The following is a 24,766-nucleotide window of genomic DNA, read 5'->3' as shown; positions in this document are numbered from 1 at the left end:
TAAAGGCATTCGATCAAATTATGTTCAGGTATTTGTCCTGCAACTCCACGAAGTTCTACATGTGCGATGAGGTCCCCATGGGTGGTCCTACTTACCTCGAACTCGAGGTTCGTCATGTGCTGCTGGTACTGCTGTGCCTCTAAATGCGTTTTTGTGCAGATTCCAACTTACCCATTAGGCTTACTGTCTTGTTCAGCTTCGATATGTAAAAGTCCGGTACTTCGTCTACGATTCCGTTACGTTCTCTCACTTTACCTGGCTCCTCGTGCTTCTTCTCCCACGACTTTGTGTGTTGTGTGTTTTCCGCCTCCTGCGGCTTCTGTGTCATTGTCTTCGGCCTCTGTGCGATCGACGACGGCGACGGGTCCTTCGGAGTCACCTTCATGTGGAACTTGATCTTCCTGTTGTCCGTCCTGCCCGCCAGCGCCGAGGACTCCGGCCTTCCTGAATCTGACACTGTGTGTCCTGCCGTTTTGTACTGCAACTCGCTCCCTCCGCTCGCCACGCTGCTTTCTCCTCCCACCATGCTCGAGCTGTCTCCCACTACGCTCGACGACTCCAGGTTTCCTGCCTCCGCTGACTTTTCCTGCTTCCTTGTGAACGTCGGGAACTCCGGCACGTCCATTCCCCATGCGTCGTAGAGGCACTTTTTAAGTGTTTTAACTTGGTCTTGGAACCTTCTCTGCTGCGACGAGTATATGTCCTCCTTCGTCGACTTGTCCTGTTTTGTTTTGATTTTATCCTTCGTCTTTTAAACTTACGTCCAGTTCCACCTTCGTTCCGCACTTGCATATGAAATGTGCGTCGAATCCGTCCATTTCCAGCGTCTGCACTGTCAGCGAGTCGTACGTCTCCTCGCACTTCGGGCACACGAACTTGTCCGACTCGTGGAGTCCCTTCAGTCTCTGCTGCAGCACTTCCTCCATTCTCGTCAGCTTATAGTGTATTGCCAGGATTACGTGGTTGTTGATTCTCCAGTACGAGTGCGATGATGCTGCTTCTCTTGTATCCCTGAATGGTTATTGGCCGCATTCGTCTTATACTTATTAATTAAATGCCAAGTATTCCCAATTTTATCGATTGAACTTACTTTTTATATGTTTTTTGGGGTTTGTTTAAAATGTTTGTCACTGTTGAACTTGAGAATCTTTTCAGTATTCCTTGCTTCTCAAGTCTAAACAGGTGTTCTCTCAGTCTGTTATCTGAGAGCCCCAATTCGTCCTCCAGGTCCTTCTCAGAAATTGCCTTCTCCGTTGCTAGGAAAAGGTCTATTATAACTATTTCCTCGTCGCAGAAGAACAGTCTGCTGCAGCACTCCATGAGCGACGCGAACGTCTCTTTGTCGTAGGCCTTTTTCGTTATATCTCCTGCCATGTTTGGCATGGCCGTTTGGCCCTTTGTAACCGTAGAATCCATGGTTTTCACTCTCTACTTTCACTCTTTTACATGTAGGCTGATCCACTTGTTGAACTCTTGCTGTACTGAAACTAAATGGTCTGATAACAGGGCTGAAGATTGCTTTAGTTCAGTCTTGTCTGTATAATTCACTTTATCTGATGATTTATTTAAACAACTTTTCGATTTTATTAGAGATGTACATATTACTGAAGTTAATTCTTCCAGTTTCATTCTTTTACCCTCATTATCTTTTGTCATTGGCGTCTATTCTAAAAAAAATTGTGGATTGAAGGCTTAATTCGTTGATGTGTGTACCTGATCACCTAATTACAGGTTTTTTATGATCAATGCGATATATGTGTTTAAAATTTGATTAAAATAATTTTGAAAAACCAAATCTAGGGTCTAACGAATATTTTATGCCGCCCGACTTGAGCTAGTGTACGATCCCCAACTCACTTACTTTGAAGTATTTGAGATAATTTCGGACCTTCGTCATATTGTTTTCTAATTTTTATTAATCTTAAGTAAGAATTTATTTACTTACATTTAATCGGCTCCAGATATTAATATTTACTTACCCCCTTTTAGTTATATTTCATTTTTTTCGTTTTAACATTTAATTTTACAGGTTAGGAAGCAAGATGCAGATATTCGTTAAAACCTTAACTGGGAAGACTATTACCCTTGAAGTTGAGCCTAGTGATACCATTGAAAATGTCAAGGCCAAGATCCAAGATAAGGAAGGAATTCCTCCGGACCAACAGAGACTCATATTTGCAGGCAAGCAGCTAGAGGACGGAAGGACGCTCAGTGATTACAACATTCAGAAGGAGAGTACTCTCCACTTGGTCCTGAGGCTGCGTGGTGGTATCATTGAACCCTCACTCGTCATATTGGCCCAGAAGTACAACTGCGAGAAGATGATATGTAGGAGATGCTATGCTCGTCTTCCACCAAGGGCTACAAATTGTCGCAAGAAGAAGTGTGGAAGGTGCAGCCAATTGAGGCCAAAGAAGAAGATCAAGGGTGGAAACTAAGCACACCATAATAATTTATTACTCCTTTCAACTATATGTCCAAGGATATCGGTCCATTTGTGTTCATATATTGATGTTAACATCCGATATATTGTGACTTTGTTTTAGTGAGTGTCTCTAAAAGCTGTAACACATAAACATAGATATCATATAGAATTAGGCGTAAATTGTAAACATTTTGTATAGAAGGCATGGTGATATGGAAATGTGTTATATATATAAAGTAAGTGTAGATTTTGAATAAAAGACGATAGACTGATGTAACTATTAGAACTATCAAATTCTATTATCTTTATATAAACATCGTAATGGATTCAAAATGGTGTTTTAATATAAAGGTGTGTAATGTATCAAGGTTTGTAAAATTGTTTTAAGCGCGAATTTATTGCTCGATGGATATGGTAAACATATTTTTAGGATCCTCACAAGAAAAATAGGGTCATATTAAACGCAAATATGTTTAGGAATCAGGAAACAGTATATATACTCTCTGTGAGATAGGAAAGAAACTCTTTGTAAACCAATTTTATCATTAATAGGATAAAAATCCATTGATTTCTGGCGCTCAAAAATATGCAATTTAAATGGTTGATTAGATCCTTTGCTCCCACTTTTCTCATAGTTATTTACATAGGTGGTTTATTTGATATGGTTTAAGCTTGATGAAAATATCAGCTTCTCGGAATCCCTATTTGAAGCACTTTTATCTTATTCGCTTAACTTTACACACTGGTACATTTTTCACTCTTAATTTATTGTATTTGGCCGTTGCACTTTGTTTCCTCCAGTGTAAAGCTTCCTCGTTGTCCCGATGTGTAGCACTCTTCGTAGCGCACTTCTTTTGTGATTCCACTTAGCGCTCCTTTGCCATGGGGGGGTGGAGAGTTGTGTGTCAGTATATATATCTTCACCCTAAGTGCTGTACTTTATGATTTCGATTATTATCATTATTAACTAATTTTCTCCCCTCTCTCTCTCGAATGGCACCTAAAATTTCCCCTCTTTTGCTTTCCGGTGTTGCCATCGCTTCCCTGGCAGCCCTCAACTTCGGTTTATCCAGCGTTAGCTTCAACATCTCGAAGGAGTTCGCAATCGTCGATTTGGGGTGGTGTTTGAACGAATCGAGCATTTACGACTGCGACAAGTCCCAGGTGTACGCCGGCCTCGCCAATGGCTCGACCTTCATCGGTGCAGCCATCGGCTCCCTCCTGATTGGATTTTTGGGCAAATTGGGAAGGAGAATATCCCTAATGATAATTAACTGGCTGTTCATCGTCGGTTCGATCATTGCGATGGCCTCCGTGAACTTTGGGATGTTGTTTGTCGGACGCTTGGTGTCAGGCATGGGAATCGGTCTCTCGGCACTAGCCCCCGTGTTCCTGGTTGAAATCTGTAACCCGGACTCCAGGGGTGCCTTTGCCGTGATTTACCCCCTGTTCATCACTTTCGGACAGCTTCTGTCGACTGGGTGGCAGCTGCTCCACATGCGAATTGTTGACAATCTCGACGAGTTCGGAAAGCCCTTTGCGCTCAACGACATGGATAAGTTCATATGGCGTGCCGCTCAGGGTTTGCCAATAATTTGTTCAGTGATCGGCCTCGTCTTGATCCACTTTGTGTTCACCTACAACACGCCCTGCGAGCTCATCGCAGCCGGAAAGACCGATGAGGCTCGCGACCTCATTGCCAAGTTGCACGACGTGATATTGGTCGACAAGATATATAACGAGTTCGACAGGGACCAGGAGGTCGCCAAGACCACGCCGAACATTCCGTTCATAAAGGCTATAAGGAACCCCAAGTACAGAAAGCCCATAGTTCACTCTTTCGTCCTTGCGGCTCTCCAGCAGCTCACTGGTATAACTATTCTCACATCGAATGTAGCTGAATTATTTGCCCAGTTCATGGGAAGGACTTATAAGTCGACGGTTATGTGTTCGCTCATCAACATAATCAACTTTATATGTACCATAGTTTTGTCTCTCATCATCAACAAGTACGGTAGAAAAACTCTGCTCACGTATGGTATGGCGGTGTCGACGCTCTTCTGCACTCTCGCCGCATTCAGTAAGCCGATTGGTAAGGAGGCTTCGTGGGTTGGAATAAGCACTGCAGTTGGTTCTTTCGGCTTTGTTTTAGGTTTTGCACTTTCCATGGGTGGTGTCACTTGGGTTTACTTATCCGAGGTGTACGCTAATGAGTATAAAAACGGCGCCTACAGTATTGCCGTTTTCATTAACTGGATGTGCGCCTCCATTTCCCTCATTATCTCCGAGTTTCTGATTTCTTATTCTGAGGTTCTTGTTAACGTGATTCTCTTTGGCTTCTGCATCTTCAACCTTATTTACGTCATCATATTCATTAAGGAAACCAAAGGAGTACCACCGGGCAAGGCATATGATTAATGTTATTTAATTTTTATTTACACGTTAGAATCAAAATACACTTATATAAGTGTAATTTATTACTTTTAAATATGATCTCTTCGTTTTATATGTTTGTGTACGTTTTGTGTGTTTCCGTATAATTTACGTGTATGTTTTACATGGGTGTTTTACATGGTTTTTGTACGTTTTGTATGATCCTAATATGTGATATTTGTATTTGACGTTGAGTATGTTTGTGTGTGATAATGTTTATATATATAATATACATGTTTATATATAATATACATGTTTATATATAATATACATGTTTATATATAATGTTTATGTAATTGTATACATGTTCATGTGTAAATGTATACATGTTTATGTGTACGTGTATATATATGTGTGTACATGGTAATAACTTTACTTTCATGTGTATGTGTATATCTATTCATACACATGTACATATACACACAACCTCATATACATTCATGTGTATATACACACACATACAATAATACAAATAAGATCACTAACATAACCATAAAGTACGGTAATAACAAGTTATCATTACGCACAACATCAAGCAAGTCACGCTACCACAGGTGATTGACACACCACTATCACACTCCATGAATCAGTAATGTGGGACAACTTGATACGCAACACTATGTATTGTTCCATGCAGCAGTGTGTAAACATTATTGCGGAAGATGCTCTCTCGTCAAGTTTGACGCGTAGATCATACCTCCGATTGAAACTATGAGTGAGATCGTTATAAATATCACCGTCCTCCAACCGTGAACTGGCTCTGCGAGTTTTTGAAAATTGGCCTAACTTACCGTCTGATGTGAGATTTTCGAGCAGCGATCCCACGTACGAGTAGAAGGCCAGCGAGGGCACGTAGCCCACCGACCCCCAGAAGAAGTCCTTGAAGGCCACGTTCGTGGTGCCGAAGATGTAACTGCAGATTGCGCCGGGGAAGAATGGGGAGAGCCTTATGATCGATACCATCTTGAAGCCGTCTCGCTCCGTCGCCGTCATCAGCGCGTTGTAGTATCTGTACGAGCGGAACTGGCGGTTCACGAATGAGTGGATGAAGTATCTCGCCAGGAAGAAGCAGATCGACATCGAGGCCAGGTATCCCACAAAACTCGTCACCACCGATATGATGATTCCGTCTGAAATGCGTTATTTCCCAGAGGCGCCTTAAACTTACATGCGTGTCCGTGTATGTGTGAGTATATAAATCCTGCTGCCACCACCAGTATTTCAATCGACATGAGCAGTGGCACTGAGGCTGTGAAAAGGAGAATATAGTACAGGTAGACCAGTTTTCCTTGCTCCGAACACTACGAAACATGACTTGTGCTCGCACTTACGTATATTGCTAGTTTTCTGATTAAATCTGAGATTTCTTTGCGATAGAAGAAGAACAGGAACGTCGTCACGATCCACATTATCACCATGAACCTCACTGCCCACACTCCCGACCTTGGCGTCGTTTCGCTGTACAGCAGCGGCTGGTCCGATCCAAAGTTATACTCCGAGCCCTCCAGGTTCAGGTAATTCAGCCCTGTTTCCGCGTCATCTGTTCATCATTATTATTTACTCGACATATCTTACCTTCGTTTGGTTTTGGCACGTTTATTTCCGAGGTTATTGGCGACCTCGATGGACTCCATCTTTCACTCACGACTTCATCCATTTTTATCTCAATACTTACTCTTGTTTAAATCAATTGTGCTTATTATAAACACCAAATACACGAAATTTATTTACTTAACGGATTATTTACTTGTTATTTTTACTTTATCTTCTTCTTACTTTTTACTTTACAATTTTTCCAACACCTTTCGGTTCCTTATATTTAATTCTTTTATATTACAATTATAATTTTAATTTTTTATGATATGGTTCAAATTGATGTTACTTTATCAATTTTAAAACAAAAAGCCAATATTGGTACTACTTTTACTTTTTTTTTAAATTTTCTTTAAACTTACAAGTTCCTATTTAAATTTTACAGTGAATATTATTTTTATACTGCCTTCAATATCCTTACTTTTTTGTTTTCTATTGATGTACTCTTTGGTCCCCTATAAATTATAATGCCACATCGTGCTCTATGCATATAAACTATTTATATTGTTTTGTTGTTTTTTCTATTATATTTTTAATCTTCCTTTCTATTATTATTTAACTTTATTCTTATTTAACTTTCATTACCCCTTTTCTCTTCTTCTTTTACACCATTCTATTTCCTTTTTCCGGCTTTTCCTTTTATTTTATTCTGTACCTATTTTTAAATTTAGTTACATTCTATCTTCTTCAATTTTTATTATTCAATTTAGTTTCCTTCTTTATTATTTTTTTATTGTTACTTTTTTATTCTTCATTCTCTCTTTGATTTTTTTATTTACTTCAATCTTCCACTTTATTTTAACTTCTACCATTTATTTTACACATTTCCTTCATTTATTTTTATATACACACATTCACTTTTAGTTTCTATACTTATTTGAATTGTTTTTATTTAAGTTTACACACACTGGTTTACTTATTCGTGTATTATAAATTTAAAAAATTATTTAAAAAATACTTTCATCGAAATAAACATCACGAAGTAGATCACACCTACTTTTAACATATCTAGTACTCTATTTTTCTTCTTTCCGCTCTAAACGTTTTATTAATTTTAATCAGTGGTAACTTACTTCTGAACTCAGTAGGTCCATCAGCCTTTTCTTTTTATCTTCATCAAGTGAATTTAACATATCTCCTAGTGTACCGTCCTTTTCTGCCGAATCGGACAAGTCCTTTGACACGTTAATGTCATCCGTTCCAACATTTTTAAGATATTCTGTATGCTTATTAACTTACGTATGAGTACAAAAACACACATATACATCTACGTTTATTCTTATATACACGTACACCACCTCATATGTTGACAAAACGTACCTGTTGCGTTTACAACCTTTGACATCTTTTCAATTATTGCTGTGTTTGTTGCTACTGTAGACTGCCATAAAAACAAGTTAAGTTTATCGTAGTCTACTGTGAAGAAGTGTGTGAACAGCGATGCTGCCATCATTACAAATGGCGGTATTGCTCTCAAAAACTACATTAATTGTCATTGCCTTCACGACCTTACCTCAATATGTTGATACGGGAGCAGTGTTTTCAGATAAAACACGTGTGTCATGATACTTGCGTAGAAAAACCTCATCTCCACTTCCAAAAAGAATGCAATTGCGTTATAAAGGACACACACCTATTTTTGTTTGTTAATTTTTCTTTTTATAATTTATTCTTCGCTTACGTATCTTGCGAATCTCAGTCTGTTTGACCTGTTGAATACGCAACAAACTATCGTTGACAGTGCGTAGTATGAGAATGACACTGTGATTAGGATAATGGTAAAGTCCTGTGGCGTTTTCGCAGCTACTTATTTTTTAATATTTTACCACTCACCTATTGCTACGTCTCCGTAGAGTGAGTACAGAATCCTCGTTTCCTGGTTCGACAGCACTTCGTACGCTCTCTTAATCATTGCAACCACTTTCGGTGCTCCGTTCTATAAACTCTGTCAACTTACTTTCCTACCTTAAGTTGTTCTTGTATCGTATCGTACGATTTCAGTACTTCGCTATGTGTGGCCGTGATTGGAAGGCCCAAATATGCGAAATATGTGTCTTTGAACTTTGGAAGTTCGCAGAGGAAAAGAACTGATGCGATAAGTACGTGTAGTGAGCATCCTATTAATTTTATTGATTTTTATCTTCTCAACTTACTGAAAAAAGAATTTACTTTCTTTGTAACCATGTTTTCGCCAACTAGAAGAAGGCTGTTGGCTAAAGCTGCAACAACTGAGTGGCCTAACAAACCATTCAAACCCATTTGAACACCGATAAAATTTGAAAAACAACAATTATTTACACATTAAGATTGAAATTTGTTTGTTTTAAATTCACTGCGGTCCAAAATAAGTGTATTAGAAGCCTAAAATACTCGATTTTGTGTTAATTGGGCCAATACACCCAATAGCTCAAATTTTTATGTGTAACTTTCAATTTTATATATATTTGTTATAAATTTATCATCGCAACCTTTACCTATTAATTATAAACAAGTGTCACGAAACTATAGTTTAAGTAGGCATTTTTTCACACAAACTTGCTAAATGTAAATTAAATTTTTTGTTTTATTTTTAAAATGATTAGGCCTTCGATTGTTTCAAATATATTAAAAGATTCAAACTTAGAAGAGAATACACACAAACATTCTAAACGACCCCTTGAAATATTTTATTATAACAATTCTTTCGAAGATGTTACAACATCTCTGTTCTATCCTTCCTTATCAGAACAGAATGAACTAAAATTAACGAAAAACGTTAAAAAACCTAAACTTACAAATTCAACTTTACTATTAGATTTGGAATACGTAAAGAAACACTTCACTGATACAAAGTTTCTTATTACACCCTCGGAAATAGGATTGGACTACATGGACGAATCTTTGAGTTTGTTTGAAGATTGCCTTAATTCTTTACCGAATTTCAAGGTCATTGATAACAATGTAACGGACGCGGTATCGTATTTTAATAATTTGGTCGAATCGTTTTTCCTGTACCTGGAAAATGAAAATGTTGAGATGGATTATGAACAGGATAACATAGAAGACTTTCCGAAGGAGGACCAGAATAACTTGACGAGCATAGAATTTAACACTAAAGAAGACCGACCAGTGATGGTCCAGTTGTTTCTGTCAACAATTTTGGCGTACAACTGGTCACTAAAATTGTTTGAACACACACAAACGGCGCTTGAAATATCCAAATGGAACCTGAGTGAGTGTGAAACCAATAAGATTTTGGAGGCGGCCCTGGGACTGAGAGAAGCAAACAGAAACTATGTGTTTTACAACACAGTATCTCAGACAATGCTGAATGTGTTAAAGAGCAGAGAAACGATGACAAACTCGTTCATAGTGGAGTTTATGGAGAGAGTTGTGTTTCTGAACAAAATAGCGACCACGGAAATGGTAAGTTTTAAGTTACTCATTAATGCGTAGTCGTATGAGCCACTGTCATGGAATAGAATAAGAGTTAACTTTTCTATGCCGGAGCAGACAGTCGCAACAGATTCGAAGACGGAGCACGAAGAAAACCTGAACATGATCAGAAACGAAATGGCGAAAAGACTGTCAGGACGGTCGAAGTGCGAATACCTGAGAAGAGAAGTGGAAAACGCCAACGCGGAAATGCAGCAGATGGAGTCGAAAAACGAAGAGGTGTTGGCGAAGCTGGAGGCTCTGAAGAATCAGTTGAGTGAACTGCCGAGCACGTTCAAGTTTGAGTCGGCGAGCGTCGGGAAAATGACGGACTCGAAGAAGTTGCCGAGGAAGCTGTTTGATCTGCTGACGCACCTGAACAACTTTGCACAATCCAACCCACTTAGAGAGATTAACTTTAAGGTGCTGAAGGACCACAACTACTCGTTTCAAATGGTGATACTGGCACCTAAGGACCTGCTTTTCCCGTCCCTGGAGGCGACTAAGTTTCTGTTTCCACTGGTATTCCACTTTTACCTGGAAGAAGAGAAACTTAGAGTTAAGCAGGTGAACAGTAAGATGTCGACGAGGTATTTGCAGTAACAGCATCGATTATTTTTAGTAAACCTGTGGTGGAGTTGGTGATGAATAGGTTCCTGGGAACAGAAGAGGAGGAGGATTTGGAACTGGGACTGGAAGAGTTCGACGACCACCTGTCGGAAAAGTTTCACGATACCATGGAGAAGTTGTACAAGCAGGGTAAGTTCGTGCGTGTAATTTCCACAGCACAGGAGTTTGTATGGAATCTCTACGTCCTCGAGAGTTACAAGTCAAACAACAAATCGATTCTGTCGAAAATAATGCCGAAGGAGCTTCAAGATAGGACGACGCACTCTAAGTACACATTTAAGGAGGTAAGGCAACAGAGACTACCATAAGTAATGGTGTGCATACGCACCTAGATAAGCACGCACATAAGCTTACAAATATGCGTAGAAGAACGTTTGGAAACTGTCGAACGAAGCGGCCTCGGCCACCGTCCAAGTTGAGAATGTAAACGGGACCCTTAAGTTTCAGTTCACAGAATTTGAGAAGACAGGAACCCTGGAAAACATAGAGAATTCAAAATTGGTGGACCATTTGAAGCAAAAAAATCATGAATTTGACGTGGAGGTGAGTGCGATTCGAATAGATAGGTGAAGAGAATTACCACTACCAACTAGGATGAATACGGTTAAGCATGATAAAATTAAAACACCTTTAGAGCTTGGCTGGAATGGCCGAAAACATACTTGATTACTTTAGCTCCACACGTGACCTCATTAACACTGCAGTGTTGTTTGAGTCATATTCGGTAAGAGCAGCTTATATGAAAAAACTTATGTACAATGTTAATAAACCAATTCACATAACTAAATAATTGATTAATTTAGGTTATTTTTGACTTTATGTCCACGTAGAGAAGATAAATTGTTTTGACCCTTGTCCACCCAGTAAGGATGGATTGAGTTATTGATTTAATCGCACTTTGTACACTGACATAATTTTTCCATTTCCAATACGTTCCTAAATAGAAGTGAGCGTTGAAAGGATGGATGTAAAGCGAAAGGGCCTACCTGCAGTGCCCGAAGCCCTTGTAGTTGCACATGGCGCCATGGACTGCGTTGAAGGCGTCGGACACGGAGTTGTCCTGGCTCCTGGCGAACCGGTGGTTGAGCTTGGGGTGGTCGCGCTTGACGCCGTGGTGGCCGCAGAACTGCTTCACGTAGGGGTCGTTGACGAGAGTGTCGCACATGGACAGTAGCATCATGTAGGTCTTGGTGCACCTGCACGTTTCCGATCTGGAGCAGTAGCAGCTCTGGGAGCCAGGCTGGCCGTCGAAGCCGCCTTCGAAACACTCCTTGGTCAAGAAGCCCTGGGCAAATTTGACGCCCTCAGGGTACCTGGGCGAGTCCTGCGGCTGAGGGTAGTGGTGGTGCACGTTCAGGACGTGGAAGTGGTTCCTGGTGCGGGCGTTGACGCTGAGCGGCGGAAACTTGCCCAGGATGCCCCTCTGAGACTGGTCGCTGAATGGATTGGGGAGGGGAACGCCCAGAGGGTTGCCCGTAGCGGAGCCGGGCTTGCCATTTAAACCTCTTGGGCCGCTGCCCCCGCCAGGGTTCCACGCGTTGTCTGCACCTGCCTCGGTTGGCGCGTTTGATCCACCACGGTCGCCCTTCCAACTGGGCGAGTCCCACCTGGGTTTTTCTGGTGCACTATTGGCCGTAGCAGATGGCGGTTCAGCTGGTTTATCGGCTGCGCCAGATGGCGTTTCGGCCGGGCCTTCCTTCTTTCCCTTGTCCTTTTTGAGCATTCTGTCCACGAAATCTAAAAGCTTCGGCTCTGATATCAGCGTGTTCAGGGCGTCGAAGTGGTCGTCCCTGGTTGCAAGCTCGTGCTGACTGACCTTCTGGAAGTCCTTGACCTCGTCCTCGGTCGGGTGCGAAGTCGCCTCTAGCACCGCCGGGTTGTCGAACACCTTCACGTTCTCCTCGTACCTCGACGCCGACTGCTCGTCGGGGCTCTGGGACTCGTCCTCGAGGATCTCCTCCAGCTCGTGCAGACGGTCCTTTCTCGTTCCGCTTGATTCCACACCCAGGTCGGCAACGTCGTCCAGGTTGTGCAGCGGAGTTTCGTGGTAGGTAGCGGAACCGACTACCAGAGCCCCCAAACCGGAGGGATTATGTGCCTAAACAGCATATATGTGAGAAAATAAGGTAGTTAGACAGGTACCAGTGATGACACTCTTGCGATATTAGTAAACAGTGAAGATATACACACATACAGTATACACATACACTTCTCCATATTAATTTAGCATATTTTGGTGATCATTTTAGATAAAATCGATGAATCTCAAGAGGAATACGAAAAATTGGAAAAAGGAACGAGATGCATTGAGGTGCAAAAGCAATTGGACATATAAAACTGAATAGGAATTAAAAAGGGAATAACGTAATTAAAATAATATCTAAATAAGATATAGAAGCCTGTATAATGGGATGTATTTGTGGAAGACTGTATTAACTGGCAATGTACAATACGAATACATACATTAGTAAAAAATAGTCAAATTTGAATTCAATTCATGATTAATTTTAAAAATATAAAAATAAAACTATAAATTTACTAAAAATTTATAAATTTAAATTGATTTTATGCCGAGTCAACCCAACTATTTGTATAAATCATTAGATATCTATCATGTTCAACATCCATTTAATTCATTTCAGAATGTAGTACTTGGCCTCTTACTGAGGTGAAATTATTTTACTAAAATGAAGCAAGACGATTGCTTTGTGGAGCTTTTTAAGCTCCAAAAGATGTTCGAAAATTCGTTCCACATCGCTGGCTCCAGTGAGGCCAACTCCATAGAAAAAGTGTATAATAACGATTCAGTATCACTCACCCTTCTGCTTAAACCCACCGATCCCGACTTTGATGCATCCGTCTTATCCACACCCGAGGGAATTAGGATTCAGTTGAAACTCCATCGCACATACACCCAGAAGTCCCTGGATTCCTACACTGAACCTCCTCAAGATCGCAAATCAGCCGCCACCAGTGCTGAGTCTGATAATTTCACACACCCCAATGATTCAGAGAACTGTGAAACCTACTATTCAATTGAGGACGCTGATGATATCACGGTCGAGGACCCTCAACTGTCCGATGCTTTCAAAAAGTCGATCAAGAAAGTCTTGTATGATTTTATCACTAGGAACCAGAAGCTCAGAAAGTATATAATTTATGAATCGTTGAAGTTTTTGGACAAGAACCTGGTCACCATTTACAACATTTCAAATTCCCTAAAAACCAAGTCGGGAGACATCACAGCTAGCAACCAGCCAACCCAACCATCTTTAGAGAATAAACAAGTTGATCATGAGTCTGAGTCCCAGAACCATTCCGGTTCTTCGAAAACCAATGGCTTGTCAGAAAAAAATGAAAAGGTGGAACTCCCATGGACTTTAGAGGAACAGAAGTGGTACGTTATTTCAGCCCTTACCCTCTATTTAGTCTGGAAGATGGGCTGGTGAGATACAAGGGCACGGCTGACCCCGTGGAGAGGTGGGTTCTGATTTCGAAGCTGGTCAAGACGAGGAGCCCCGCGGAGTGCAGAAGGAGGTTTATGCGCTGCAGGGAGGTACTGGTGAAGAAACACGTAAGTCACGCACAATTAACCCAAGTTTAGAAGCCTCCCGAGCCCGAAAAACAGGATCCACCATCTTATTCACTGGACAAGACTGCTCCCCTCAGTTTCACGGGCCTGGAAATGACCAAGTTGTCGCTGGGGATGATTGGAACGTTTTCGTAGGTTTTAGATACGCACGAATAAACGTAAACAACAGTACGACTAGGTTTATTTATACACAAGTTGGCTATTGTCCTTTTTTCCACAACCGTAACATTTCACTGTTTTAGAATGGACGTCGTTTGTCTGAGGTGCGCACACAGGTTGGAAGTGACACTGGCCGACCTCGGAGAAAAGACAGTAGTGTATAGCAGGAGTTGCGAAAAGTGCGCAATGCCAATTCGGTGTGAGTTCACGCCCGCACTGTTCTTTCCGTCCCAACTCACTTTTGGACGGCTGTCGATGTTGAATCTGGACTTCATAGTTGGTTTCCAATGATAACAGTGAGTTTTAGGACATTAACCATGCCGAGTTTAAGTTGACCTGCGAAGACTGTGAAACACAGTCGAAGATCAGGGAGGTTAAAATAGGTTAGCGCTAGCTTTATTGTTATTGAACCCACCTACGGTTGACCGTTAAGATGTCAGCTGAATGAAGAAGATGCATACATAGACAATAAATGTTCAGGGGACAAGAAGAGCCTTATCTGCAGAGGTTGTTTTAACAAATTCCTCTTCACGTTCCACGGAGTACAATTCGGTGAACAGGCAGCGCCGTAAGTTTAAAGCCTGAAACTTAAATACGCAGGGCACTCGAAACCGTAATGAAGAAGGTCGTGAAGTATGAAACTAAAAAGACGCCACAGCCAAAGGGCATCAAGGTTGGGACGCCGCTCCCGGCGAACGGCACGTGCAAACACTATAAAAAGTCGTTCAGGTGGTTCAGATTCCCGTGCTGCGGAAGGGTAAGTTGGCCGAGTCACAACAATGGAGTAGCTGTTCCCCTGCGACATCTGCCACGACGATGTCAGCGACCACAAGTGCGGACACGCCAACTTTATCGTCTGCGGACACTGCTCAACGCAGCAGCCCTCCTCAAACAAGGTCTGTAAGTCGTGCACGAAGACATACACGGCCGCCTCGAGCTCTCACTGGGAGGTAAGCGCTACACATCAGACAGCACGAGTTAGGGGGGCAAGGGGTGTAGAGACGCCACGAAGCTCAGCAGGAAGGATTCGAAAAAATACAAGCTAATCAGCAAAAACAACGCGAAGAAGTAGGATGGCAACTTACAGGTGCGTCACTGAGCGCAAAACCACAGTTTCGGCACAGCCGCAGCGGATGTCGTTCGCGGTGTAAATTGTAGATCACGATTCAGTTTTGAAAATAAAACACATAACCAATTTTTAAAAAATTACGTGATTTAGCTACCGAATTTATGTAAATACCTGGCTCTGTGTTTATACCCACCAAAAGATGTGGTAACCCCGAAGTAGATTACAAATAATCCTGTATTTTAATAAACTCTATCAATCTTGTATTTTTAATTAATTTTTATAACACCGGTCATATTTGTTACACATTTTCTCAACAATTCATTGGTGTTGGTGAATACGCCCGTAATTTTTTTCTCCACTGTAAATTATATTATCGGCTACCCTTATATGAGAGTTTTCAAAGGAGTTTTCAGATATAGTTAATCGCATTTTGTACCATAATTTATTAAGTGATATTATGAAAATCAGAGATTCACCGAGTTTCTTATAACCCCTTTTGATTCGGCTAATAGAGAATGGAAAACACATCTGGTGTAAACGCGGATCCAGATCCCTTGATTGGTCAAGTAGACTTTGACAACTGGGCCGATTTTACGAACGAAGAAGATGTGGTCAACAAGTACTTCTACAAACTGTACGTTTCGCAAATCTCCACCGATCAGATGATCGAGGTGATGAAGCACCTGGGCTCCTGCCCAAAAGAGTCGCGTAACCGGAGTGTGTACAACACAATGCTGAAGATTCTGTTCAACGAGTGCAGGTTCTTCCCAAAATACCCGTTGCAGGAGCTGTCGATCACGGCGGAGCTCTTCGGGAAGATGATCAAGCACGGTCTCCTGTTGTCGAACGGGCCACTGCTGCTACTGGCGACGCGTTGCATCCTGGAGGCGCTGAAGAGAGGAAAGACCTCGAAAATGTTCCAGTTCGGAACAATCGCACTCTCGCAGTTCGAGAACTCAATAGCCTCGTACCCCTGGTTCTCAAACTCGCTGCTGTCGATCCCAGACGTGAAGGAGACGTTCCCTCAGCTGTATAAAACATGTGAAAAGTTACAGACGATAATGACGGATAACATGAAAAATAGTACGTACATAGACCAGTCTAAGGGGATAGTAATAGGACAGGCGGAGGAAACGACGCAGGGGCAAGGACAGCAGAGTAAGAAGACGTCGCCGCAGCAGCCCCAGGGATACTCAATGGACGTGAGGTCGTCAGTGGGAGAGTGGGAACTCATCATGGGCGACGTGGAAGTGGACGTCAAAGTGCCGCCAGACTCACTAGTAGACCACGTCTACTCAATCTTTAACAACATGTGCCCGGACGACGTGGAGAAGAAGGCGAGAGAAGTGTCCTCACTGCTGAGCAAGGATTACACATCGTGGCTGCTGCTGTACATCATCAGGACGAGAGCGAGCAAGGAGCACAACCTGCACGACGTATTCGCAAACTTCATAGAGCACCTGAGCTACCCGAAGCTCTTCGACCTGGCAATACAGATCACGTACCTGTGCATCAACGCGTGTCTGAAGAACGTGGAGCAGTTCAAGGACGTGCTGGCGTACAGAACGCTGCTAAAAAACCTGGGGAGCTGGCTGGGAAGAATCACGCTCCACAGGAACGTGCCGATCATACACAGACACCTGGACGTTAAGGCAGTGCTGACGAAGGGGTACGAAAACGGGTACCTGGTGGCAGTGCTGCCCTTCATATGCAAGACCATAGAGAACATTAAGGCGAGTAAAATATTTAAGCCGCCGAACCCGTGGACGACGGCAATGCTGTCGTTCCTCATGGAAATAAGGAACCTGCAGAACCTGAAGACGAACCTGGTGTTCGAAGTGGAGGTGCTCTTCAGACACCTGAACCTGGAGATGGCGGAATACAGTAACAAGACGAGCCTGCTCGCAGGAAAAAGCCACCCGAAGGGGAGCCCGGACTTCGATACGCCGAATTCCGGACAGAACCTGGCAGCGTCAGCAGCCTCGAGCTCGAGTTCGAGCTCAGTGACAGGCTCTAACCTGGGAGCAGTGAATGCGCAGACGACGCTGCAGTCGTCAACAAATCACCTGCAGTCAGGAAGTCAGACGACTTCATCGCTGGACAGAGAGAGGCTTAACCAGCTGCTGTCGAAGGTGATCAGAGAAGGAACGCTGACGACGAGCTCAGGAGCCACGGCGACGAGTAGCCAGGCGAACATGGCGTGCAACGTGAGTAGCATGGCGACGCCAGGAGCAAATACCATGGGAAGCAACATTGGAGCAGGCATGGGAAACAGCATGGCAAACACAATTGGAGCAGGAATAGGAGCAGGGATAGGAACAGGCATGACCAGCAACGCGCTGCTGGGAGTGAACAGCGGACAGCAGGGACCAGGGTCCTCGAACCTGAACCTGCCGAACACGACCAACTTCGCACACAACCAGATCAACATGAGCATGACGAGGTTCATAGACAACATGATTCACAACTTACACAACGCAGTGGTCATATCGCAGTCAATAGCACTCTTCGAAATACAGCCGCAGTTCAGAGCACTCGTGCCAGTGGCAATCGAAAGAGCAGTAAGACACGTGCTCTCAGTGGTGTGCGACCACTCGCTCTCACTCGCAAGACTGTGCACGAAGGTGTTGATCGCAAAGGACTTCGCAAACGAGGAAGACGATAACGTGACGAGAGCAGCAACGAGAATGATGTTCGAGTCGCTCTCGACGAACCTGGTGGCAGCGACGTGCAAGGAGCCGCTGAGGCTGGCATTCCACGAAAGCCTCAGGTCATCGCTGCAGACGCACAGGACGCAGGACTGCAACGACCAGGTGCTGGTGGAGCAGCTGGTGCAGATTTTGAGTCAGGATAACCTGGGGGTCTGCGTGAGCGTGGTGGAGAAGATCACGCAGGAGTACGCAGTGCGCGAAAGTGACCTGCTTTTCATGGAGATCATGAAGACGATCCACAGGGAGCCGAAGATGCCGCCGAACTTCCTGCCGACGCTCCTGAGCAGCTGGAACAGCAGAAACAAGGGCCAGCAGGCGCTGACGACGTACAAGACGATTCTGAACGTAGGACAGTCGAAGGGACTGGGCACGCCTCAGTCGACAGTGATGCAGCCGCACAGTCCGGCGTCGATGCCTCAGCAGCTGCCGCAGAATGCAGTTCCGTCGCCGCAGTTGCAGCCCCAGGGGGTCGCGCAGCATCAGCTGCCGGGGCAGGTGGTGATGGGCGTGCCGACGATGAGTTCGCCGGCGAACCAGATGGCGGCACCAGGAACGCCGAACGCCGCAGTTTCAAGTAAGAACAGCTACAGCTATATTTTTATACTAGATACTTATACGACACAGAGGTATTAGTAAAATATGTGCCATTCTCCTTATTATGAAAGTTGGAGCACATGACTGTTGGTTATGACACAGAGAGTACACTAGCTACACTATTAAATACCGCAGCAATTAGCTATTGACGGAAGCAACACACAAATCATTTTTAGACGGGCTGTACGCTATACTGAGTATGTTCGAAGAGTATCTGGGGGAATTGAGAGAGCCCTTGAGGGACATATCAATGTTCCCCCCGCCCTTTTATAACGTAGGATTGGAGCCGGGGAAGGCGCCGCACGTATTCAGCACGCAGTCGCTGAGAATACTATACAGCCTGCCGCACGACCACGAGGTCTTCTCGTGCATCGTCAAGTGCCTGAACCTGGTGGAGACGTCAGGATGCAGAGAAGTGGCCTCGCTGGCAATCGCAAAGTGCCTGCTGATGTTCATATCTGAGGGGCCAGGGCTGCACTCAGGGCTTAACCTGGAGGTCATCCTGTGCATCCTGGACTGGCTCAACAGCTTTAACCCGGCAGTGAAGCAGATGATGGCAAACATACTCTTCTCACTGCCGCTGGACCAGAACAATAACCTGTTCAACATCATGGTGGTGGCAGGACTGCTGAGATACAGGCTGCTGGAGTGGCCGGACCTGACGCACTACTTCGTGCTCGCGATGGAAAGAGGGAAAAACCTCTACGCAATAGAGATGGCAATCGTGGTCACAGCAATAGCACTGATAGACCAGAAGGCGGCGCCACTGAGCGTGGCAGCGACGCTGCTGAGAGAGCTCTCAGCACTAAACTGCGGCACGGAGCAATGCAAGACGCACCCAGGAGTGCTTATCGAGGACGCAAAGGCGAAGCTGCTGAAGGACATCGTGGAGGCGCAAAACGACCCGAAACCGAAGCCGACCGTAATGGTCCTGACGACGATCCTGAAGCAGAACATGAACACGAAGGTGGGTCTGCAGCACTTCAAGGACAGCACGACAGCATCATTGGTGTCGCAGCAGGCGAGTGAACACGCTGACCCGCTGGCGCATCACGCGGAGAGCAGAGCGGACGAGGAGATGGACGGGCTCGGAGGAGCGCGCAGAGTGCCTTTGCCATGCTCAGTGAACGAGTCGCAAAGGTTCCTCTTCGGAGTCCTTTTCGGTCAGTGGATCGAGTGCAGCAGGAACGTCGAGGGCGACGCGCTGCTCTTCGCATGGCGCCAGTTCTTCCAAAAGTTTAACCTGCAGGCCTTCTTTAAGATGGAGGGAGGGACCGACTCGTTCTTCGCGTCGTGCCTGTATACGATCATACACTTTGAAAAGTCGTCAAAGCTATTCACGCTCGCGAAAAACCCGAACGCGCTAAGTAACATGAACACGCAGACAATGGGAGGCGAAGCGACGCCAGGGCTGACGGCGATTAACGCAGCGGGAGGAAACGAAAGCAGCAGCTCCACGCCGACTGACGCACGGAGCAACGCGAGCTCCTCGAGCATCGGCTCAATCGGCAGCGCAATCACGCTGTACGAGTGCTTCGAAGGGCTCTGCAAAATGGTCGACGTGATGCTGAGGCTGGTGGGCGGCGTCGGCGAGATACCGCCCTGCAGCGCACTGCAGAAGCTGCTCTCCTGCCTCTCAAGCATCATCGTGCACGAGGGGCACTACTTCAGGTCCTACAACATCTGGCTCTCGCTCATGGTCTACTTCGACCGCTTCGACGAAAGCAACTACGTCCTATCGAAGCTGACCTTCCTGTGCGCGCTCGAGTACGTTAACCCGACGCGCGTGCCGGGCTTCTCATTCTTCTTCCTGAGGCTCCTGGTGCACCCCTCGCTCCTCACGGGCTGCCTGAAGTCGACGAAGTGCTGGCCGGTCCTCGCGAGGATCTTCAACCTCCTCTCGATATACACGACTGAGATCAACAGCTACGGTGCGAGCGAGGAGGAGTTTGGCGGCGCCGCAGGGGCGGCGGCCGCACAGAGCAGGCAGGCCCTGCCGGGAGAGGAGAGCCAGGACCCCGCGAAGGAGCGGGGCGAGGACGGAGACTTCGACGCCGAGAGGAGCGCCGACTACGTGGAGTACTTCACCTGCGTCTACTTCAACTCCGTCGAGTACGTGGCGAGTCTCTGCCCTGACTTCGTGAGCGTCAACTACCTGAACTTCTTCGGCACCTTTGCAATAGAGCGCCTGGCCTCGAGCGTCGGCTCCGAGGCCGCGCTGGGCCCGAGCCTGGGCATGAAGGGCGTCGACCTCCTGCCGGAGATGAAGGTGCCGCCCAAGGTCTCGAGCTCCTGGGCCAACTACATATCGCGCAACAGGACGTCGCTCCTGGTGTCGAAGGTGCTGAGCACGCTGGCCAAGTACGGCACCTCCTCGCTGCCCACGAGTCAGGAGCTGGAGGCGCTGTGTCTGATTTTGACCGAGGAGTCGAATGGCAGCCCTGCGCAGGCGGTCATGACCTTCAACTCGCTCACGATGGAGATCGTTGCAAGCAACCCAAGTAAGCGATACGGCTAATTAGTTATCTTACTGTGTCGTTTGGTTAGTATGCCAGTTATTATTTTGGTAGTTGTTACCATGCCGCTATTATTTACCACAGCGTTTGTTAGTATTTTGGTAGTTACCGGTACCACTCACTTGTTATTATGCCAGTTACCAGCACGCCAGTTAGTATTATGCTAGCTACTGGAAAATGGGCACACAACTATTAATGAACATTTGCAGGTTCGACCCCGGAACTGTCAGAGAGTAACGCGAGACTGTTTTTGTTTCTGTGGCTGGTCAAGTCTCTGCCGCTCAAGGCCAAGTACCTGCTCCTCTGCTCTATCGTCAGGCACTTGAGAGGGCCCAACGCGCACACCTTCTTCTTCGCCTGCCTCGCAGTCACCATGTTCGAGGAGTGCAAGAATGACCCTGAGGCCACCCAGGTCATACTCAGAGTCCTGCTCGAGTCGTTCATTGCGCCCGGCCAGTGCCCCTGGGGCGTGTCACTCGTCGTCGTTGAGCTGTTCAGGAACCCTCGGTTCCAGCTGACGCCCAACTACTCGCCCCAAACCAACGCACTTATCGACTCAATCACGCACGCCATTAACAATATTGTTGTATAATCTAACTTTTATCTTCCATGTGCACAGTTTAGCCGTATTTGTGTTTGTTTCCGCTCTCTCGCTAGGGCAATGGTTAACGATACGGACGGGGATGTCGGAGTGCCCGTTTCGTGGAAGCAGATGGAGGAATCCAGCTGGTATTTTGAGTAATCTCAATTTACGCTTAGGTATGAGGTGGAAACGTCGGGGAATTTTAAATATTACTACAACCGAGAGACCAAAGAGGTAACTGCAACGGCCGTTGGCACATTCTCAACTACAGACCCGATGGGACAAGCCTTCCATAAAGAAGCCTCAGAAGAAGGAAGTAGAGGAACCGGAGGAGGTGAAGATTCCACAGGAGGACCTCGATGAGTACAAGGAACTGGTAAAATCGCTAAACCTTCCAAACAATGTGGGCTATGAACAGGTATCAAACCAACATCAATTCACACTTCTCAGACCATACCTAAGCTTTTGTTTGACCCTCGATATAAGAAGATTCCGCAATCGCATCGCAAAAGGCTCTTCAATCAGTTGAGAAGGGAGCTTCTGGAAGAGAGCACTTCCACTCCACACACGCTGGAGCTTTTGGAGAGTTTGGAACCGAAAGAGAAAGAGTCCGGGAAGAGAAAGCTGGACCAGTCGAAAAAACCCAGGGAATCGCACAAAAGAAGGGTGGAGTCGCACCAGGAATCTCACAGAGACGCACACCTTCGGAAAATGGCCGAGGACAACTTCCTGAGTCTCCTATACGAAAAGGTCAAGATGCCGTTCAGGGACGGCGAAGTGGAGCCCATGGATGATGAGCTTCTCAGTTCAGACCCGCGATACAGCAACGAGCACTTGGAGAACAGGCGCTACTTGTATAAGAAGTTTACGAGGGACTTCCTTGCTGACAGAGTTAGGCTGTTTGAGAGCAAGCTGGCGGAGATAGATCCCTTCGGTCACGATTTGGAAGAGGTACCTCTCTATTTAAGTTAACAATTCAGGCTGTCGAGCTTCTTGGAACAAAGCTGTTTGGGCATTTGCCTATAAGGGTATTGGAACGATCCTTGGATAAGTACAAACATGAAAAGGTAATGCGTTCATACATGTGTAACCATTTTCCATTAGAAGGAAGAATTTGTCGATTCCTTCAAGAAGATGCTTAAACAGTCCCTGTTTTATAAGGCTGGAGCCAGGGAAGATAATTTAAAAAGGGCAAAGCTAAAATTCTTCACCGATCAAGCGTTCGTTCAGTGGAACCCTAATTGTGTTTAGGTATATCAGGCTCGAACCATTCCCCGATTTACGGGACAAGCTTATCCTGGACCGGCTAGAGTAATACAATTATTAAATTGAAATATTTATATTTCAGTGAATTGGAGCACATACACAAGAGTTCCAAGAACATTTCCCTCGAAGATGATTAAAAATAGGTCCTACATTGGGATTCCAGTGTGTGGCTTGCCTTAATTTTAATTTTATTCTTACTCGTTTACCTATGCTTTGGATAGATAAGCACTGTCCTAGGAATTTAAGTGACTTTTCATCCCACAAGGATGTCAACGAACTTTTGTTGAAGCTGGTTAGCAAATCGCACGGGGAGCTGCCGCATTTTCTATTCTACGGCCCTTCCGGGTCCGGGAAAAAGTCCAGAATGCTTGCCACGCTACGGGACGTGTTCGGAACCAGGGTCGACAAGGTATTTTAATCATATAAGTATCAATTTACTTGCACAGATTAAAACGGACGTTTTGACCTACAAGGACTCCAATGAGGTGATTGTTTGCCAGAGTGAGGCGCACATTCAAAGTTGGTTTTATGTTTTAACACGACGCTTTCAGTTCCTTGTCCTGAGTTGGGCACCAGGGATAGGTATATAGTTCAGGACGTTATTCGCAACTTGTCTTCTGCCCCTTCGGCCTCAAATTACTTTTCGAAGGGTCCTTCCTACAGGGGTTCGTTCAATTTACTTAATTCACGCCAAAACAGTGTTTCTTCTGGAGGACGCGGATACTCTTACTCAGGAGGCTCAGGCCGCTCTTCGTCGGACCATGGAAACCTGCGTTAAAAACGCACGGATGTTTCTACACGTTCGCCAACTATCCAGGGTTAGTTCGTCGATTCCAATTTTGCTCAGATAATGCCTCCCTTGAGAAGCCGTTGTTTGTGTGTGAGGGTGAGGAGTCACACCAATGCAGAGGTGAGCACAGATATGTAACGCAAACATACAGATTGTCGATATTTTGCGTGGGATTTGCAATGCTGAGGACATCACTCCCTCCCAGGCCAGCGACTCGATGCTTATGAATATTGCTGAATCTAGCAACAGGAACCTCAGGCGGTCCATTCTCACCCTGGAGGCGGTCGCCATGGGTGGATTCACGCTGGAGACTAAGAACTTCATGATGCCCTGGGAGAAGAACATCAACCAAATCGTTCAGTCGGTGCTTTCGAACCAGACTCCGTCGACGTACATTCATGCCATTTCATGTAACGTTCAGGCTCTCGGCAGTAAGGTCGCAGATATACGATCTCCTGGTCTGTTGCATTCCCGGAGACATCATTTTAGAGGTACTTGTTTCTGCTATGTGTAGATATGAGGTCACATATGTGTACACACACCTTATATATCATTGTTATGTACACATTTGTATTTCAACTCACGTATTCCACAGACTATGGTCAATCTGTTGCTCCGACGCATAAAGCCTTCTCTAGTTCCCCTCGTCGTTCACTTGGCTGCTCACTTCTCTCACACCATGAAGATGGGCTCAAAGGACATTTGGCATATTGAGGCCTTTTTGGCCCAAACCATGAGCCTTCTAGCAAAAAACAAGAGCTCTAAGAGCTAGCATTTCTAATTAGCTTAATTTTATGCTCTCATGTAACCTATATTTATATTTTCGTTACGTCTTGAGTTGCCCGCTTGGGGCTTGCTTCCCGTGTGTTCCCACAATTTCAACATTTGTGATTCCAAATAACATAACTGGTTATATTAGTCATTTTGTGTTTTAGTTTTAATTTAATTTTGTTTATTGTTACTAATATAAATATACTTTAACAGGATACCA

At 44.9% G+C, this 24,766-nt stretch overlaps 13 protein-coding genes across 13 annotated transcripts; 8 read left to right on the top strand and 5 right to left on the bottom strand.

The window, feature by feature from the left end:
• Positions 1-139: 139 nt before the first annotated feature.
• Positions 140-1,656, bottom strand: TOT_010001017 (transcription factor TFIIE; the record flags this gene model as incomplete). The annotated part of the gene is given in 5 exon segments (XM_009691568.1): positions 140-219; positions 256-721; positions 762-1,011; positions 1,091-1,428; positions 1,447-1,656. 5 exon segments carry the CDS (start codon positions 1,654-1,656, stop codon positions 140-142), a joined length of 1,344 nt encoding a protein of 447 aa, XP_009689863.1.
• A 386-nt stretch (positions 1,657-2,042) lies between these two features.
• Positions 2,043-2,438, top strand: TOT_010001016 (Ubc protein; the record flags this gene model as incomplete). Its single annotated transcript, XM_009691567.1, has 1 exon — positions 2,043-2,438. The coding sequence occupies one exon, from the start codon at positions 2,043-2,045 to the stop codon at positions 2,436-2,438; it is 396 nt and encodes a 131-aa protein (XP_009689862.1).
• A 467-nt stretch (positions 2,439-2,905) lies between these two features.
• TOT_010001015 (hypothetical protein) lies at positions 2,906-3,058 on the bottom strand (the record flags this gene model as incomplete). The annotated part of the gene is made up of 1 exon (XM_009691566.1): positions 2,906-3,058. One exon carries the CDS (start codon positions 3,056-3,058, stop codon positions 2,906-2,908), a length of 153 nt encoding a protein of 50 aa, XP_009689861.1.
• A 672-nt stretch (positions 3,059-3,730) lies between these two features.
• On the top strand, positions 3,731-4,843 carry TOT_010001014 (hexose transporter; the record flags this gene model as incomplete). Its single annotated transcript, XM_009691565.1, has 1 exon — positions 3,731-4,843. The coding sequence occupies one exon, from the start codon at positions 3,731-3,733 to the stop codon at positions 4,841-4,843; it is 1,113 nt and encodes a 370-aa protein (XP_009689860.1).
• A 555-nt stretch (positions 4,844-5,398) lies between these two features.
• On the bottom strand, positions 5,399-6,515 carry TOT_010001013 (uncharacterized protein; the record flags this gene model as incomplete). The annotated part of the gene is made up of 4 exons (XM_009691564.1): positions 5,399-5,988; positions 6,027-6,159; positions 6,190-6,398; positions 6,434-6,515. 4 exons carry the CDS (start codon positions 6,513-6,515, stop codon positions 5,399-5,401), a joined length of 1,014 nt encoding a protein of 337 aa, XP_009689859.1.
• An 879-nt stretch (positions 6,516-7,394) lies between these two features.
• TOT_010001012 (DnaJ-like molecular chaperone) lies at positions 7,395-8,710 on the bottom strand (the record flags this gene model as incomplete). Its single annotated transcript, XM_009691563.1, has 8 exons — positions 7,395-7,487; positions 7,525-7,670; positions 7,772-7,931; positions 7,965-8,084; positions 8,133-8,254; positions 8,285-8,387; positions 8,417-8,568; positions 8,605-8,710. 8 exons carry the CDS (start codon positions 8,708-8,710, stop codon positions 7,395-7,397), a joined length of 1,002 nt encoding a protein of 333 aa, XP_009689858.1.
• A 315-nt stretch (positions 8,711-9,025) lies between these two features.
• TOT_010001011 (HR1 rho-binding repeat containing protein) lies at positions 9,026-11,285 on the top strand (the record flags this gene model as incomplete). Its single annotated transcript, XM_009691562.1, has 5 exons — positions 9,026-9,856; positions 9,887-10,455; positions 10,488-10,779; positions 10,862-11,038; positions 11,130-11,285. 5 exons carry the CDS (start codon positions 9,026-9,028, stop codon positions 11,283-11,285), a joined length of 2,025 nt encoding a protein of 674 aa, XP_009689857.1.
• Positions 11,286-11,477: 192 nt separating this feature from the next.
• Positions 11,478-12,712, bottom strand: TOT_010001010 (conserved hypothetical protein; the record flags this gene model as incomplete). The annotated part of the gene is made up of 3 exons (XM_009691561.1): positions 11,478-12,047; positions 12,228-12,593; positions 12,638-12,712. 3 exons carry the CDS (start codon positions 12,710-12,712, stop codon positions 11,478-11,480), a joined length of 1,011 nt encoding a protein of 336 aa, XP_009689856.1.
• Positions 12,713-13,182: 470 nt separating this feature from the next.
• TOT_010001009 (predicted protein) lies at positions 13,183-15,292 on the top strand (the record flags this gene model as incomplete). Its single annotated transcript, XM_009691560.1, has 8 exons — positions 13,183-13,892; positions 13,925-14,069; positions 14,100-14,218; positions 14,330-14,522; positions 14,554-14,619; positions 14,687-14,814; positions 14,847-15,003; positions 15,035-15,292. The coding sequence occupies 8 exons, from the start codon at positions 13,183-13,185 to the stop codon at positions 15,290-15,292; spliced, it is 1,776 nt and encodes a 591-aa protein (XP_009689855.1).
• A 538-nt stretch (positions 15,293-15,830) lies between these two features.
• Positions 15,831-18,659, top strand: TOT_010001008 (uncharacterized protein; the record flags this gene model as incomplete). The annotated part of the gene is made up of 1 exon (XM_009691559.1): positions 15,831-18,659. The coding sequence occupies one exon, from the start codon at positions 15,831-15,833 to the stop codon at positions 18,657-18,659; it is 2,829 nt and encodes a 942-aa protein (XP_009689854.1).
• A 160-nt stretch (positions 18,660-18,819) lies between these two features.
• On the top strand, positions 18,820-21,138 carry TOT_010001007 (conserved hypothetical protein; the record flags this gene model as incomplete). The annotated part of the gene is made up of 1 exon (XM_009691558.1): positions 18,820-21,138. The coding sequence occupies one exon, from the start codon at positions 18,820-18,822 to the stop codon at positions 21,136-21,138; it is 2,319 nt and encodes a 772-aa protein (XP_009689853.1).
• A 659-nt stretch (positions 21,139-21,797) lies between these two features.
• TOT_010001006 (uncharacterized protein) lies at positions 21,798-23,122 on the top strand (the record flags this gene model as incomplete). The annotated part of the gene is made up of 7 exons (XM_009691557.1): positions 21,798-21,865; positions 21,896-21,953; positions 21,991-22,137; positions 22,170-22,670; positions 22,700-22,786; positions 22,824-22,939; positions 23,068-23,122. 7 exons carry the CDS (start codon positions 21,798-21,800, stop codon positions 23,120-23,122), a joined length of 1,032 nt encoding a protein of 343 aa, XP_009689852.1.
• Positions 23,123-23,193: 71 nt separating this feature from the next.
• Positions 23,194-24,547, top strand: TOT_010001347 (replication factor C subunit; the record flags this gene model as incomplete). Its single annotated transcript, XM_009691556.1, has 8 exons — positions 23,194-23,394; positions 23,432-23,504; positions 23,537-23,650; positions 23,685-23,803; positions 23,833-23,895; positions 23,927-24,165; positions 24,197-24,266; positions 24,371-24,547. 8 exons carry the CDS (start codon positions 23,194-23,196, stop codon positions 24,545-24,547), a joined length of 1,056 nt encoding a protein of 351 aa, XP_009689851.1.
• Between the last annotated feature and the right edge of the window lie 219 nt (positions 24,548-24,766).

The sequence above is a fragment of the Theileria orientalis genome, chromosome 1 (genome assembly GCF_000740895.1).
Source record: "Theileria orientalis strain Shintoku DNA, chromosome 1, complete genome".
NCBI lineage: Eukaryota > Apicomplexa > Aconoidasida > Piroplasmida > Theileriidae > Theileria > Theileria orientalis.
This window is presented reverse-complemented; position numbering and strand designations above follow the sequence as displayed.